Below are 18,187 nucleotides of genomic sequence, written 5' to 3'. Positions count from 1 at the left end.
AACCCTCCTGAGGAGAATATGATTGTGCAGAATGATATGGTCAGTGTTAATGATTGTTCTGAATCTTTTGTTGATGAGACTTTTGCTTCTAATAGCATGTTGCCACATGATGAAACCTTGCCTTCCCATAATGGCGAAGGTATAGATGATGATAATTAGGGTGTTAACCCTCATTTCTCATGCCTTTTTAATGTTTAAGATAAATGTTTGGAATGCCAGAGGTGCTGGTAGTGAGAGTTTTCGTTCTGCTATTACAGATCTAGTGAAACTGCATAATGTTGATGTTTTAGCTATATGTGAACATAGGGTTCAATTCCAGAAGGCTTCTAACACTCTTAGGAACATTAGTTTCAATGACTTTAGGATTGAGGAAGCTTTTAGTTTTTCTAGTGGCATTTGCTTTGTTGGAACAATCTCATAACCAATGTTACTTTTCTTGCTAATAATTTTCAATCTATTTCTGTTAAGATTTCTATTCCTTCTAAAACTGATTAGATGTTATTTGTGGTTTATGCTAGACCTACTCACACTTCTAGAGCTGGTTTGTGGAGGTACTTTGAGAGGTTGACTGATCAGTTTAAGCTTCATGCTATGTTTATTAATGACTTCAATGAGCTTGTTTAAGCTGCTGACAAGAATTCTGGACCTTTGACTATGAGATTTGGTGGTCCGAGGGATTGGATTAACAGAGCTGCTCTGATTGATATAGGCTTTTCTGGTTCTTGTTATACATGGAGCAACAATAGAGTTAAGGAAAGATTAGATATGGCTTTATGTGATATTGATTGGCGATTTTCTTACCCTGATGCCTTCATCCACCACTTGCCGAAAATAAGGTATGATCATTGTCTTATTCTTATGCAATTAACTTATAATAATTTTGTGAATGGTAAAGTTACTCCCTTCAAATTCCAAGCTATGTGGTTTTCTCATGGTGATTACTCTGATTTTATTTCAACCACTTGGAATTCTCTTAATGGTGACTTTTCTTCAAAAATTAAGGATTTATCTTTTGCTATCTCTACATGGAATAAGCAGATTTTTGGTCATCTTTTTCATAGGAAGAAAGAATTCTTGCAAGGATTGGAGGTATTCAGAAAGCAAGGGATAAGCATGAGAACTCTTTTCTTAACTAACCTTGAGACTGATCTTATTAAGGAGTATGAAACCATTAGGAACCAGGAATGTTTCTTCTAGAAGCATAAATCAAGAAACAGTTGGCTCAAGGGTGAGGACTAGAATACAAATTTTGTTCATATCACCACTCTTATTAGAAGAAGAAGAAGAAGGAACAAAATTGAGGGGTTGTTTGATGCTAATGGCAGATGGACCTCTGATGCTACTGAGATGAAAGATATTGCTGTCAAATTCTTTTCTAATCTCTTTTTTGCCGGTGATTATGAAGATACAAGATTTATCATCCCTTGGTTGTTTCATGTTGTTGATAAACATTGTGTGGAGAGAACTTCCAGGGTTGTGACTCTTGATGAAGTTATAAATTCTCTATTTTCCATTGGTGGTCTCAAGACTTTTGAGCATGATGGTTTTTCTGCCATTTTCTATCAGAATCATTGGTATTTATATTCTAATGATATTTTAAGATTGTGCAGAATGCTTTTACAAAATTTGTTTTGCCTGCAGATTTAAATCACACCATAACTACCCTTAATCCAAAGATTCAAGGTCCTTAGCACACGGTTAACTTTAGGCCTATCAGTCTATGCACTACTATATATAAAATTATCTCTAAAATTATTGTTGCTAGAATTAGGCCTTTTATGCAACAATTGATTAGTCCCAATCAAGTGGGTTTTATTCCATGCAGGCAAATTTCTGATAATATTATGATTGCTCAAGAGTTACTTTTCAAATTCAAGAAATCTGCAGGCAAAGATGGGTTTTTTGCTTGGAAGGTGGATCTGTCTAAAGCCTATGACAGGTTAAGTTGGAAGTTTATTGAAATGGTTCTTTATGAAGCTAAGTTCCCTAGAGCTCTTGTCAAGTTAATCATGCACTGTGTGACCTCCACAAGTTTTCAGATCTCTTTTAATGGTGAGTTGAGTTCATCTTTTCATGCCAAGAGAGGGATTAGGCAAGGAGATCCCTTTTCTCCTTACTTGTTTATCCTCTGTATGGAGAAATTAAAGTCATTTAATTCAGTCTAATGTTGATCTAGGCCTTTGGAAGGCTGTTAGACCTTCATAATCTGGTCCGAAAGTGTCTCATTTATTCTTTTCTGATGACCTTATGCTCTTTGCTAAAGAGCCTCATTTACTTAGGCTAATATCCTCAAAACTTGTCTTGATCAGTTTTGCTCTCTCTCTTGCCAAGCAGTGAGCTACAAAAAGTCATTCATCTATTGATCACCTAACACTTATAAGAATCTTGCTAATAGAATCAGTTCTTTTTGTGGCTCTCCTTTGACTAATGATCTTGGTAGTTATCTTGGTATGTCATTACTTCATGAGAGAGTTAATAAACATACTTACGCTGAAAATTTTGACAAGGTACAATCTAAATTTGCTAGCTGGAAAAGTAAGACCCTAAGTATGGCTGAGAGGCTTACTCTTTTGCAATATGTTACCTCTTTTATTCCTATATATGTTATGCAAACTGCTAGACTTTCTGAAAGCCTCTGCTCTAGACTTGATAAGGTGAATATAGATTTTCTTTGGAGTGATTCTATTGAGAAGAAGAAAATCCATCTTGTTAATTGAGATACTGTGTGTAAACCTAAACCTCTTGGTGGTCTAGGGATTAAAAAAACTGCTGACATGAACCTTGTTATGCTTGCTAAAGCCAGTTGTAGAATCTTACAAAATGACAATGGGTTATGACATTCCATTTATTCTAAAAAGTATCTCAAAAACTTTTGTCTTTTGGTTCATCAATTCAAACATCCTTCAGATTGCTCTAGTACTTTGAGGAGTATTGCTTATGGCTTGGCTGTGATCAGAAAAGGTATTAAATGGCACATTGGTGATGGTAAAAAGGTTCTTTTCTGGACTGATATTTGGGTGGGTTCTAGCCCTCTAATTAATCATGCTTTGCCTTCTGCTAATGTTAATATGCATGCCCATGTTTGTGAGTTTTGGAATACGTAGGGGGTGGAATATTGATCTTCTTTCTTTCCTTGTGCCTGACCTGGTGGTTAACCAAATTATTAATACTTCGACTGGCTTTTTTGGTTGTGGAGAAGACTTTATTATTTGGAGAGGTACTTATAATGGTAATTTTTCTGTTAGCTCTGCCTATTTACTGAATTTTGATGTCTCTAATGATTTGAATCCTTTGTGGAAAAGAATGTGGAAACTGAACATCCATCCCAAGTTAAAAACTTTTGTTTTGACCATGATTCACAAAAGTCTTATATGTAATGTTCAAAGAGCCAGGAGAAATTTTACTAATATCAAGACTTGTCCTCTTTGCAATTTGGCTGATGAGACCATTCTGCACATGCTTAGAGATTGTCCCAAGGTGAAGCACATATGGGATTTGTTTTCTCACTCCTACATCTCTTTTAAAATCCTTTCCTTAGAGTGAGATAGTTGGTTGAGAGCTCAACTGAACGGTCAGTTATTAGTTAAGAATAATATCAATTGGTCTTATTGCTTTGTGTTCATTTGTTGGTATATTTGAAAGTTGACAAATAAGCAGGTGTTTGACCCTGGATTTCAGTTTTCTTTGTCCTCTAAAGACATTATATGAAATGCAATTGAGGAATTGACTAATGCCAATTTGAAGCAAAATATTGATTCTATTTATAGTTATAAGTTCTTTTCTTGGAAAAAGCATTCTTCTGGTTTTCATAAGTTGAACATTGATGACACTAGAAGTTCATCTTCTTGTATGATCAGAGCTGGTGGTGTTATCACAGATGATAATGGATGTTGGCTATATGGTTTTCAGATTAATCTTGGTAAAGGAGAAATTCTTGATGCTGAAGCTTGGAGCATCTTCTATGGCCTTAAAATGACTTCTTCTCTTTAGAGTTCTAAGCTTGAAATTGAGTCTGACTCTGCAGTTTTTGTTCAGCTCATGTAGAATCCTATTTTCATTTTTCATCCTTTTGGTTTTTTGATACAAAGTTGCCACAATTTTATGAGCAACATGAATTATTCCTCTCTGTGTAATATCTTTAGAGAAGCCAACATGACAACTGATTCTCTTATCAATAATAGTATTCTGCATGATAAACGCCTGGTGCAATTTGATTTTCCCCCAATCCATGTTTCTCAGTTCTATTTTGATGATCTTGTGGATGTGACTAAGATTATAAGAGTCTGTTCTTCTAACATTTATTAATTTCTTTTTATTTTATTTCTTTTGAGCCTCGTTTGTAACAAAAAAAATGGGAGAAGGGCTAAAACCTAGGCTGCATGGAATCGGAAGCGGGGACGTGGAAGCGAAGCGTTTGGAAGCGCGGAAGCGTTTTTTTTCAAAATGTCTTGGAAGCGGGGACGTTTCGGAAGCGCGGAAAAAAATAATATATAATTAAAGATATCAACCTGTATATATAATATTATAAAAACACAAAAATAGCAAATTCAAAGTCATTATCCGATTCATAGCAAATTCAATGTTATTGTTACACAACCAAATAAACTCAATAAAAATAAAGACAATACTACTTATACATCAACGACATCATCCTCATGAACATTCATCTGAACATTATCAAACAAAATAGCCTCCAAAGTCGGTTCATCAAGAGAAAGATCCTCAAACTCAAGCCTTCCAAGATTAGTTTCATCTAATGAATCAAATTGATCACCTCCAACATCTCACATGTGAAACGGACCTTCCTTGTAAGAGTCACTACATCTAGATACAAGGCGAAGATTGGTATGTACATACACCAAATCTTCTGCTCTTTGTGGAGTAATCTTGTTTCTTGGTGCCGAATGTATGAACTTGTAAGTACTCCAGTTCCTTTCGCAACAAGAGGATGAAGATGGTTGCCCAAGCAACTTGAATGCTAAGGCTTGAAGCCTTGGTGAAGACGCTTCATGAACAGCCCACCATTTCAAATGGTGTAAGATGGACCGATCATGCATTGCATCAACATTACAAAAATCATCCATACACAAGGAAAAATTGGAGTACTCCACATTAACTTCTCTCCGCTGATCTGCATCATCAAAATACTTCAAGATGCAGTTTTTTCTTTCTCTAGTAATATCAATATCTTGATGAGGAGCTTTTCGGGCAATTTTCTAATAGCCATTCCGGACTATAATACCTAATTAATTACCATAACAAAGTCAATCATAATCCATATCATATTGAAAAATAACAAAAATATAGTAAATTCAAATATCAAGTTATCAACACCATATATATGTAATGAATTCACAAATCCAGCAACTAAAAGTGTAATTTGGAATTTATAGACATTCACATCTCAAGAGACATTCCATAATGCAGTAACTAGTTATCACATGTCCAATAACTCGATTCACATTCACATTCACATATCAACACATTTGCATGAGAAATTAAGACTTAAGAAAGATTATAACATTTATATGAGAAAACTCTAATCAAATCATATGGGAAAACTTACTTGGGATTTAATGAATGCGCCATACAATGAAGAGGTGTGCTACTCTTGCTCCAACGAGACATCAACACCTTATGCACAACATTCCAAAAGCTTGAATCCTCATGTAGTTGTTTCCTTTCTTTCCTATATATGGCTTTCTTCACATTCTGAATCATATCTTCCCACCATTCATACACTAAATGAAGAGACGGCTTATCGGTGTCTGAACGTCTAATCATACTATATATGGGCTCAGTAAAAGATATAACATAATCAAGCTCATCCCAAAACATCTCATCTAGAATCTTCTGTTTCACTGCAGCAGCCTTCCTCACATCATCTTCCTTGTAATCATCCCATTTATTACTGATTACCATATGTTGCAAACCAGCCTTTATTTTCTTAAATCTCTTAAACATCACAAGTGTGGAGGCAAACCTGGTTGAAGCAATTGTAAGGAGCTTAAGATCACAATGCTCAGTAAACATCACCAACCTCATCCCATGGTTCATTATGAAGTTCTTGATGAAAGAAATATCATCTGCAAGAGGCCCTATCCATTTACAAGCATCATACACATCGTCATTGTTTCTTGTTTGCAGCGAAGGTGCACATATATTCTTCACAGCAAGGTTCAAGGTATGCACTACACATGGTGTCCAGAAGATAGAAGGATACTTGGATGAAATAATTGCACCAGCTTTCACACAATTCCCAGCATTATCGGTGACTATTTGAACAATATTTTCATGACCAACCTCCTTTATGCATTCTATAATCAAATCAGCAATCATATCCCCAGTTTTTATTTCACCTTGAGTATTTACTGCCCTCAACATCATCGTTAAAAGTATACATACATTAAAAGAAGTGTTAAACGCATGCAATTAAACAAGTGAAATCAATAGTAAAAGGTCTTCCATTCGTACGTAGTGCCGGATAAGAAAAATACATTTATACAGGCAAGCCTTATTCGGTTATTCCAACCGCATGCGCAGAGAAATCGAGCATTTTATAACGCAACAGGTTGATATTTTTTGAAATTTAACTAGCTAGCTAGCGCAGTGCGGTGGGATCTTCTTTTGATGAGAGACATACTGCTATCGTCTCAATGAAAGATCTAATTGTTTACAGAGATTATCCAATACTTGATTGCGTTTGATTGAGTTAATTAATTGATTGAGCAGTGGGTTCTCTTTTTGTCTTTTAAACGCATGCAATTAAAGTGAAGATCTAAGACCTAAGAATATTATTAGCGCCACAGTTTGGCAGTATACTACTTTTGAATAAACTAGCAATGTATTATTATGTTAAGTGGGAATTGGGAAAAGAGTGAAAGGCATGCTCTGAATTTTGGTGAAGGGGGTACATATACTTTGGTATTATCACTACATAATAATTGTTATGGTCCTTGTAGAGCTAACTAGCACTTTATTCTAGATATTAGTCATGCTTCGTGAGAAGGAAGAATAATCTATATAACTAGCACTTTGTTGTAGAGCTAGTTCTTACATGATACCTATGTTTCGACTGAAGTAAGCATTGGAAATGGTTATATCTTGCAGTCAAATACATTTGCTAGATCACTTGCATAACATGACGTTACATGAAGATCGGAACAATGATTGAGTCAACTGATGAGTCTCAACTCTCAAGTTTCCAGGGAGCTCCTAGATTACCATGTTCTTGGTGAGTCTCAAGTTCTTATCTCCCATGCTATTCTGCCTGTAAAGATTGCGTCTTTTCATGGTTTATGAGAATTTGGGAGCTGGGTTTTTGCACTAAGTTTAGTTTTATGCAATTTCTGTGGTGGGTTTGTGATTTCTCATTTCTCAAGCTGTTTTGCTGCTAATTTACATATTGGCCAATGGGTTTACATTACTTCAAACCCCGCAAACAACACTATATTTGCAGCAAAACAATACTCAATGCAGCAAACCCCATTCTATAGCATATTCTTGCATTCAACATTAAAGTTAACTAAGCAAGCAATAGAAACTCTCCTACTCAATTTAATCAAGCACACAAAGTCGATCATCATACTAAAAAGAAAAATTTGAGATCGGATTATGGGCAAAGGCACGTACCTTCACTTTGCCTTTTTCTTAACTTTCTGGTATGCAACTGCGAATCTAGGTGAGGAGCCTTTGGTGACAAACTCAGCGTCGGATTATACAGAAAAACTTCTGAGTTTTGACTACCCACTACGAATCTACAATATATGAATTTTTTGTTTGATTGAAATTACGTTTTGTTTTCAGAAATCGAAGAACTAAAGAAGAAAAACACAAACCTGGTGGAGAGGTCGAATCGTGAGAGGCTGATTAAGACTTGAGAGATGAGCTCTTTCGATCCGTTGAGATCAGGCAAGAGTTGATTGACGCATTGGAGATAACGAACGAGTGAACAACTTCGATGGTCAGGTAAGAGACGAGGAGGCTGGAGGGAGGTAAGAGAGAAATTAGGTTTTAATCAATATTATAAAATTGCCCACGCTTCCTTCCGTCTTATTTGACGCTTCTAATTTGGAAGCTCGCGCTTCCATATCGCTTCCAAACCACATTTTTCTCGGAATCATGCTTCCGGCGTGCTTCCGCTTCTGAAGCGCGAAACGCGACTGCAGTCAAGCTTCCGTGCTTCTTAGGCTAAAACTCCAAATAAAACGATGCTATTGTTCTCTCTCTATATTTTTTTTTTACTTTTTTATTGAGAAGACGATCCCTATTGCCTATGTGAATGAGGAAGAAAAATGGTAGGACTCCAACGAAAGGATCAAAGATTCAAAGTGTTTGGATTGGGGCAGAGACAGAGAAGAGCGTACCATAAGAAGGGTAGAACAGAGGGTACCACATGAGCACCTGACAAAAGAGCCAGCCAGGGATCCAGCAAGGAGGATCCAACATCACAATTAGCCATTCTTTGCTTTCGGGACCTCCAACATATTTAGGCTCCTACCAATCCTCCTCTCACTCGCTCTCTATTTCACTTCTTCTTCAAAAGCCAGTCAGGTCTGGAAAAAGGTTCAATCTTTAGAGCCTGGAAATGTCTTTAACGTGCGTGAAGATGTCGGAGGACGTCTGGTTAACTTGTATGACTCATGCATTGTCCACCGAGACCGAGGAGATCATGGGCCTCCTCCTTGGTGATATTGAGGTTTCCTCTCTCTCTCATTTCAGATTGTGTAGCTTCTGGCTCTTATTGGGTGTTTGAATTTGCTTGATGGGATTGATGATACTTGATGGTTTTGCGTTGTTTCCGAATTGGGTTTTTGTAAAGTTTTAGTCTTTTATGGTTTTGGTAGAATTTTGAGGAAATTCGGGTGCTGGGAATTTATCAAATGGAGGTTCAGAGGTGATTGGAACCGTAACTTTCTTGGGTTAGTGGCTGTGCTTGTATTGGTTTCCAGTTGTTCATTTTGAATGTGTAAATCAGCAGGGTGGTTCTGCTTATGTTGTTTCTTTGTCTTAGTTTCACTTTAGTGTAGTGTTGAAAGTTCTGTTTATCTCAGCTTGGTTTACATTATGTTTGAATGCTCTATTTTCCCTTAATTATTAAGTAATAAGTACTGAATTTCGTGTAAATTATTCGAGTTCTTGCTTAAGTTTGAACTTAAGAGGTGTTACTTGCAGTCCCGAAAAGTCATCATGCACTGCTCTCTTCTTTTTACTTTTTAAAAAAAAATATATATTTTGTTGATTCGATTGGTAGCTGTAACTAGAATTGCAATTTAAGCATCTAGAGCCTGAGTGCCCTGATTCTGGTTCCAAAGTTCAGGGTCTGGGGTTTATAGTGTGTTGTCTAGACTCTAGACTTGGTGTCCAGGTTCCGTGTCCCAAGTCCAGAGTTCTATATTGAAAACTTGGGATCTTCTCCACGAAACGATTAGGCTAATGTTGTCAACAGAATGTATAAAATGAGTGTAGCATGAAATAGATGAGAAGAGTGCTGAATGACTTTCAGAGGGGACATAATACGATCAGTTCCATTTGGCTGTCTGCTTTCTTAAAGTTGTCTGTTTCTATAATTACTGTTATTTGTCTGGTTATTCGCTTGTTCCCATTCAGCCCTATTCTTTGCTGATTCTTGATGAATTTGGAAACATTAGTTGTACTTGATTATGATGTGCCTGCTTTGCATTAGGTTAGGTGAAGTTCTGGTCAGGTACAGATATTACATCCGCTGCTATTTGCGGTTGCCACGGTTGCGAATTTCCAATATCTCTTTCCCAATGAGTTTACATACGCCGCTATTTGCGGTTGCCATGGTTGCGAATTTCCAATATCTCATTCCCAATGAGTTTTGTCAATCTGCAGCCCAAATTTTTTGTTTCTTATGTACTCTAACATCTGTTTCCATGTAGATGTCTATAAGACAATCTGACCAAACGACAAGGCTTTTCTCTGATGTTTCATACACGGATTTTAAGTTTTAGCTGTCCCCAACGTCACCTGTCATGTTGTCTGTAGAACTGCAGTTCTAAGTAGAACCTTCCCAGTATTTAATTTTTGTATCATGAGCGCCCTCAGATTATGAATGAAATATCCAGATGTCAGCTTGAAGGCTACGATTCCGTTGTTGTGTCTACACCTTACGCATGTAGAGGTCTAAATATAATCTTTAAACATCTAAATGTCTTTGGGAGTGAAGTTTTGCTGTAAAGCATGGTATATATTGACACCTGAATATGGTCATGACCTAAATAATGAATTTCTTGTAATTTGGATCTGCCATTCTGTCTGGCTTTTCATTTATTGTCCTCATTATGGTCCACTGTCCTATAGCCATAACCTTTTCTTCTCCGTTATTCTGAAATTTCAGAACTCTGCGAATGGTGGTGTGACTGCAGTAATTTGGGGAGCATCGCCTCAAACCCGATCAGATAGGAGGAAAGATCGTGTTGAGACTAATCCTGAGCAGTTGGCTGCTGCATCAGCTCAAGCCGAAATATCCTTAATTATTTTTGAAGTGCTTGTTATATCTCGTTGAAAATATTGTCTTTTAACGTTCTCATACTCCACCATAAGCAAACCAAAAAGGGTTCTTTGCATATGTCTAATTATTTTGTAAAATGAATTATAACTATTCAAGAGAAAAATATGTCTGATTTCAAAAATCATAGTATAAAGAGAATATGCTATAACATTTCACAAATAATCTCAGTTTCCTCTTTTGTAAAGTGCCTCTCCTTACTGTGCTTCTGCTCTGCCAATTTGGTAAATGCATTAGTAGCCTAAAGAGAAAATGCTAACTACAAAAGACTTGCTTAATTTATATTATTACTTGTTCATTGGTATGATCATCTATAGGGTTGTGTCCTACGTATTTCATGTTCTAAACTTCCGCTGTTGAATATATTGTGTCATTAACTATATAGCACAGAATGACATTATCATCTGGAAGGACAACTAGAGTGATCGGGTGGTACCATTCACATCCTCATATAACAGTTCTTCCTTCCCATGTTGGTGAGCATTATTTTAAAATCCTTGCTTTTTGATCATGTTGTCTCTTTGATATCATTATTTTGGGTGATAACTCTAAGTCTAATTTAAAACTTGCTTGATTGCTCGGAACCATTCTACTTCTGAATCTAATATTTCTCTTCTGCATGTGTTAGAAATAATTAAAACTTCCATCCAAAAAAGAAACAATTGAAACTTAAAATTTTAATGTAATCAAGTATAATTAGTAGCCTCTTATATAATTTTTCTTGAGTAAATTTCTATGAAAAGTCTGTGCATACTGTAGTAGAGGAAGATGTAGGAACCGTTTAATTCTTCCATGGGGCTAGAAAACATATGGTGGCCCGTCATGAAATTATGCTTTGTTCCACTCTGATCAGGCACGGATAGAGTACTGCGAAATTAACAGCTAAAAATAATCATTTCTTAATGCTATAAAATTATGTTATAAAATCGCAACGAATTCATTGTTTGGAATTGGTTCACTATCAAATATTAAAAAGCTCATTCTTCAATTTCATCTCATGTTAGAGTTCCCTGATGTTACCAAATAATTAACATGCATTCAAATGATTGAAAACCCAGACCAACATTGGGAAAAAAAATCAACTTTAAGAAAACAGTAGTGTAATAGATGTTTCAGATATATTACCTGACGTGATGTTGGCTAATAAAATAGTTATAATCTTTGCTCCCAGTTTGGTAGCCATTTTTGTCAAGTTTCAAGAAGAAAGTGAGTGAATGTTGGAGAAAATGGTCAGAGGAAGGAAGAAACAAATTGGTAAAAGGAGTAGCATTTAAGGTTAAGGATAGCTTTGAAGACACTTCCCTCACATTGTGTATGAGGCCTATATTTTTTAATGAAGTTTATAAAGGATATTTCAACTATGAGATGATCAAGCATCTAGAATTGAAAGTTGGTGTCAAAATATGGTCCTGGCCATGGCCCTTGCGTGGGATCCACAATCTGTATATGCATCATTCTCTGTTTTTATTGTTGGACTTTGTTTGATATAATTTGAAGTATATACTCTTTCAAACACTAAAATCTGTTAAAATTGGTTTTTGAAAGGCAGGTTATAATACTCAGTTGCTGGACATTCATATACCCTCTACTTTGTGCAGATGTACGAACTCAGGCAATGTATCAACTTCTAGATTCTGGGTTCATTGGGCTGATTTTTTCCTGTTTCAGTGAAGATGTAAACAAGGTATGTATAAAAAATGCATCACATAAGAAACAAGTGTGTCCAGATCCAAACATATAATGCTTGTCAGCTTCTTACTCCTTCAGGTTGGACGAATACAAGTCATTGCCTTTCAGTCCTCAGATGGGAAGCAGCATCACATGTCAAGACCTATATCTTTATCTCCAGTAAATAGAAGTTCAATTATAGAAGTCGAATCGTCTTTGAGTACCTCAGAAGGTGCTTCAGTAAGATCTGGCTTTACTAGAGCAGAAGCTGTTGAACAAGACACAGCTGATTCAAGAACTTCTGGAACTCTAAAGGTATTTTCCATTCTAGTTAAGTTGCAAAAGGACCCCCAAAAAAATTGTTAAAAAAGGCCCCATGTTAGTTGATCTAGGCAGCAGAGTTCCAATACTGGTCCTGATAAATGATAACACATCAGTAGTTGTCAATTTCTTGTTTCACCAAGTAAGTTTTTGAATTTTTTTAATCATCTCTATGCGTATCAGTGCGGTGAATAAAACACATTAGTTTTCTTTAGTTCCATATAAAATTTGGAAGTTGGGTTTTTTTTGTTTGCCATCACCCAAAGGCGATGTATCTGAGTAATATAATTACTTACGTAAATCCATCAGCCGTGTTATCATATTTCCAAAACACTAGTTTCCGTGGCGAAGTTTCATTCATTTGTACTGATATGTAAATCTTAGTGGTCAATTCAATGGACTTAGAGAGGTCTTGGTGATTAATTTTATTATGTGGATGATGCATGTATATAAAATGGCACGAGCTTCTCAACTATGGGAGATAGCTATCTAGTGGATACCTTTTTACTCTGGTTTTATGCTATGAACAAATTACGGGTGATTTGCTTAGGTTGGCGGAAGATCTTCAGACCTTGGACTTTTTTTTGCTGGTGCTGAGGCAAATGGTCAAGAAAGAGAAAGAGTTGGAGGGAACTACCCCCTGGAAACTTCAGCCAATAATGTTGTTGATATAGATCCCATGGATATGTCTGACAGTATGCAAGAAGCAATGCACCGTTCGAATTTGGATATGAGGTATGCATGAATTTTTACCAACTTGATTGTTCTCTGTCTCATTATGCACTTAAATCTGTGTAATTGGTGATAAGTAGGAAGTTGGTGCTTTTGGTTCAACCTGTGATTTAGGTTCAGCTGCAGATTGTGATACTCATGCATCCCTCTCCCCTGATTGTCAATGTTACAAAATTTGATTTTTTTTTCTGTTAAACTAATTAAATTGCAGTGAGAGGAAGTTTTCCTCCTCATAAATGTACCAAACTTTCCCTAATACTACAAGAAATTCCCAAACAGTTACCAGCTTGTAGCAGACTTTAAATATATCACTAGAAGACTTGTGCCTGAGTTCATCATAGTCAGTTCCCAGAAGTTTCAAAGACCAAACCCCCAAATCTGAGTGGTTGATGAATTTGGTGGATTCTTGTCAGAAATCCACTATAGTTAACTAAAGCCAAGTGAGTTGTGTAGTGGTTAACTGATTTATATGTTTCCTGTCACAATAATGTAATTCCAACTAATACCTGATCTTCATTGGTGTTTATTTTGCGTGTTGTCTTCTATCAATATTACGTACATCAGTTACATGGCCCTCATGGAATCATTAATGAAAATCAGCATAGGACCAAATTCAATGTTAGATTTATAGTTGGGTACCATTTAGTGTATTTGTGTTCCTATGAGAAAGTATAAAGTCTGATTCTACACCGCGTAATCTTCCTCTTTTTACATGGAACATGGGGGTCTGAATTGCGTAGTTTCTCTAACGTAGTTGATTTGGCTCTGAAGGAAAAAAAGAAAAAGATCATTTAGAATATTATCCCTCAAATGAAAACCTGTCATGAGTTCATAACAGACAAATTTTAGTTTGAATCCTGAAATTTCATCGTTTGTTCTTTGTGCTTGCAGTGGTGCTGAGTATGTCAGAAAAGAAGTTCCTCTATATGTTTTACCGACCTCATCTCTTATTAAGCTCAATTCACCTCTAATGTCATTTACGGAACTGCAACGGGTACTGTATGAGGAGGAGCGAGCGGCATATAACCAAGCAATCGTGCAAAATATGAGGTGAACCTTTGTTATTCAGTCACTTCGTAGTTTATACTATCAGATTACTGTTAGTTCTCTAATTTCTTTTTTTTTTCAGGGATGGGAAAATGCATCCACTTACTTTCATACATCACACATCAATGTATCAATCTTCCATGTGCAAATTAATCGAATATTGGTCAGAATTCAATACCACCTCTCAAATTATTTGTTGTGCTTAGCCTTTTCTGTTTTCTAATGCTACTTCTTTGCAATCATTTCCAGCTTAAGTCCTGCCATTGATGCACTTCAGTGTCGGTTAAGAGAAAATGAAATTCGGGTATAAAACCTTTCAATTTGTAGATATTGATGATTTTTTGTTTTCTTTCTTTTAAATGCTATTAGAATTGAATGAAATTCAGCTTTTAATGTTGAATGAAATGCAAACTATATGAGGTTTCATCTTGTGGTTATCCTACTTGGTAATTCCAACCTGGCAGTCCGAATGTACATTACAAACTCTTTTTCATTTCATATTCTCAGTGGGCTTCAATGCCAGACATACTTTGATGGCCTGGCATCCTGGGGGTTTCATCTGTTTGGTCTTTGGCCATGCACAAATGATTCTGATATATCCTAGAATATCTTTGCATCTGGTTCATAGTTTGTGACATTTTTCCAGATAACTTTCTCATGCAAAATATGTATATGGATTGGTGAAACAGTTGGCATTGCTCACCGATGAAGTGAAGGGTTTGGAGAATGAAGCACGTAGAGGAAGCGAATCAAGTTCTGGAACTTCTCGTCAAGTTTTATCACCTGCACTCCGAGGAAATGCCCCTTTAGGCCATAAGGAAATGTTTAGTCCAGCTGGATCTATCAGTCCAAGGAGTGTAACTGGTCCTGGTAGTCGAAGCAGAAAAGGATCATCATAGTGCAATCCAGAGGAAATTCAGCCAATGCATGCTATATTATTTGGATTGCGCGTATGTTTTGCTAAAACCAGTTATGCCTCTGCTTGGTATGAAAGTTGTATCTCTGGTATAGGCTTCATGTTGATTCTTCAAAAGAAAGATGCCCTATTTAGTGAAAAGAAACAATCTATGGTTCAAATCACATCTGTATCTTACATGCGCATATAAAAAAAATGCATATTTGTTTCATCAAAATCGAATCATGCATTTTGACTGTCTTGGTATTACACATAATCTTCTAATGCAGTTCACTAAGCAAGGGCCCTCTTAACAACTCTTACGTAATTGCCCCTCTAAACGGTAACTCTGAGCTCATTCATCCCATTGTGATCAACACATTTTCAATTTACATGTAACATATTCAATTTTGTTTCAACGTAGGCGTGGAATGCTCTAGCTTTGGTGCTGAATCTGAACCCAAACGGTTGGCTCCAGACATGCATGTTCCATATCACAGGTCTCCATTGGCGAGAGATTACATTATAGCTGGAGGACAAAAGCATATTTGTAATACAAAAGAACGTACATAAACAAGGTAAAGTGCTCGATATCGACCTCTTTGGTACTTTTATGAAGAACAAGACAAGTTATATATTCTGTATAATGCTGCTGCTAGCTTAGCTTAATTAGGTAGAAAACTAGAGAAATTTCGATTGCTACTTCATAAAAAACCAAGTGATTCTTGAAAAAAAAAAAAAAGAGTAAACCAAGAACAAGTTATTCAACAAAGCCTCCTGCCTCTATCAATACACGAAAAAGAGAGAGGCCGGTGAATATAGCACAAAAGGGAAGGGGAATAAGTTAGTCGTAGTCATTCATGCATGGAAACGATTCCCGAGAGAGAATCGAATCATCATCAGCTGCCCACTTCTCTTCTCTCTTTAATTTGCTCTTCTTTACAGTTTGCCTCTCTTCCCCTTTACCCTTCTCCAAGAGAATGGAGGCCAGATCTCATCTCTCCCATATTATCATACATCTTCTTTATAAATCCCAGTGAGCTAGAGAGAGAGAGAGAGAGAGAGAGAGAGAGAGAGAGAGGAATTGGAACAGTAGCCGCAGCAACAAAGAAAAGAGCAAAAGAAATAAAGAAGATGGTCAAAATGAACAACACAACCTCGAAGACTAGTTTTAATGTTTTATTCCTTCATCAGCTTCATGAAACTTTCTTTGCTTTATTGAAACCCACCATTTTGCTTCTTTTTCTGTTTTTGGTTTCACCATTTTTCCTTTTTCCAGTTCTCTCTTCTGAGTTACTAATCCTACCAATTCCACTCTCACTCATATAGTAATCTAATGCTCTTTATAATGTATATGGATTCTTGGCCCTTTTGACAGTATTCTTCTTCTTTGTTTTTGTTGCAATTTTTATGATTAACTCATTAAAGAGAACCAAAACCCAACAAAATCAAATGCAAACAGAAACTTGATCGATTATCGAGCATTTCGAACTTAGATGTACGAAATCAAATGCGAACAAAAATCTGCGATTTGCAAGTTCTGATTCTATGCTAAGGTTTGAGGTTTCTAACTCTTTTACTGCAAGCCGGGCGACGCTTTAGGATAAGGTGGATATTCTGTCAAATCCACTTGACGTGATCTGCAATTATGAAATAACTCAAACAGGAACAAAGGAATATTCAAATTTGTAAAGCAAGATCAATTTTCCCAATAAATTGACTGTCAATTTCGCTGATACTCAAAGTAAAATTGAAAGAGACCAGACCATGGGGGCCTTGGTGAATCCAATTAAGATAAAGAAGTGGCCCTAAGCTTAGAGCTTTATCTTCCATTATAGAAGAATATCTATTTCATACAATTAGATGCTGATTATGATTCTACATTGTCCACTCTCAAGCAGCCATTTTTCTTTTCTGAATGGGGTGTTAATGTGTTATATATAATTTGCAGGGAGTTCAGTATGATATGCCATATTAGATAGTGAACTCAAGGGTCCCAAAATGACATGGTCAAAGGAGCTTTCCAGGTTCATATGTATGATTTGGTCTGATTAGTAGATTTGTTGTGGTAATAGGGATACAGAATCTGTATTTTCTTTTATTGTGGGTCTGAATTGCTGGGAGTAGCATGCTAGACCTGGAAGGCTGAATCAAATTTGTCGACTTTAGTCAAACCTATCTAGTTCAACACATTGTTAAAGATATGGCGGGCTCGCTACTTCGCTAGCTATACATGTTTTGTGTGAAAACTTGGGACTTATCACTTATGTTACATGCCTTAATTGAGAATGACGTGCTATGTAAAGCACGTAAAGCATATATAGTGTGCATCAACTTCACAATCACACTGGTTAGCGAAACCCTAGCCTAGAGCTTCCCTGCTTCACACTGGTTTCTTTCACAATATGTACAGGCCGGGCAATGGAGTCGTACGTCTACGATACCTTAATTTACAACAGTAACAACAAATTAACAACATTCATTTTATATATTTGCACATAATTAAACCAATTTTTATTAAATTGACAACTTTTGTTCATAAATCTACATCACAAATGTCGTATCTGGAGTAATTACAACTAATAATAACATAACTGAAATAACTCAAACAATTAATCACTCAATTCATCACAAGAACAGAGGTAAATAGATGATCAATATTGAGCCTTAGCTTGTAAGTTAGTTTCCCATGAAAAGTAGAAATAACTGTGAAGTGTCGTAGTTACTATCATGACAATAGTGTGGACATGCATGCATTATTCATCACGTTTAAGAAACCCTAAAAAGAACCAGTGTGTTGTAGCCGACGCAAATAATAAACATTCAAAATCAAAAAAAATCCTCCCAACATAGTTTCTCCTTGGAATCGCGGAATATCGAGTTCATCTTCCTTCTCTCTCTTTTTCTCCCTTTAATAAGATTTATCTTATTCCATTTATCAAGGTTGCTAGTTGAAGAATACGAAAAAGTATTACACGGCCCTCCATTTA

The 18,187-nt window shown here is 36.3% G+C and overlaps 2 protein-coding genes across 3 annotated transcripts; one reads left to right on the top strand and one right to left on the bottom strand.

The window, feature by feature from the left end:
• Nucleotides 1–5,181: 5,181 nt before the first annotated feature.
• On the bottom strand, nt 5,182–6,387 carry LOC126797111 (uncharacterized). Its single transcript, XM_050523786.1, has 2 exons — nt 5,567–6,387; nt 5,182–5,242 (listed from the first exon to the last, which is right to left on the bottom strand). Exons 1-2 carry the CDS (start codon nt 6,385–6,387, stop codon nt 5,182–5,184), a joined length of 882 nt encoding a protein of 293 aa, XP_050379743.1.
• A 1,953-nt stretch (nt 6,388–8,340) lies between these two features.
• Nucleotides 8,341–17,305, top strand: LOC126799092 (COP9 signalosome complex subunit 5). Of its 2 annotated transcripts, XM_050526212.1 has the most exons (12): nt 8,341–8,698; nt 10,364–10,490; nt 10,924–11,010; nt 12,133–12,218; nt 12,302–12,517; nt 13,074–13,258; nt 14,147–14,305; nt 14,385–14,465; nt 14,552–14,606; nt 14,992–15,540; nt 15,622–15,775; nt 17,149–17,305. In XM_050526212.1, the coding sequence occupies exons 1-10, from the start codon at nt 8,588–8,590 to the stop codon at nt 15,199–15,201; spliced, it is 1,317 nt and encodes a 438-aa protein (XP_050382169.1). In that variant the 5' UTR covers nt 8,341–8,587; the 3' UTR covers nt 15,202–15,540; nt 15,622–15,775; nt 17,149–17,305. The 2 variants fall into 2 exon arrangements, with proteins under 2 accessions (XP_050382169.1, XP_050382168.1); XM_050526211.1 differs by having other exon boundaries at nt 14,992–15,775.
• The last annotated feature ends 882 nt before the right edge of the window (nt 17,306–18,187 follow it).

The sequence above is a fragment of the Argentina anserina genome, chromosome 6, assembly GCF_933775445.1.
Source record: "Argentina anserina chromosome 6, drPotAnse1.1, whole genome shotgun sequence".
In the NCBI taxonomy this organism is placed as follows: domain Eukaryota; kingdom Viridiplantae; phylum Streptophyta; class Magnoliopsida; order Rosales; family Rosaceae; genus Argentina; species Argentina anserina.
This window is presented reverse-complemented; position numbering and strand designations above follow the sequence as displayed.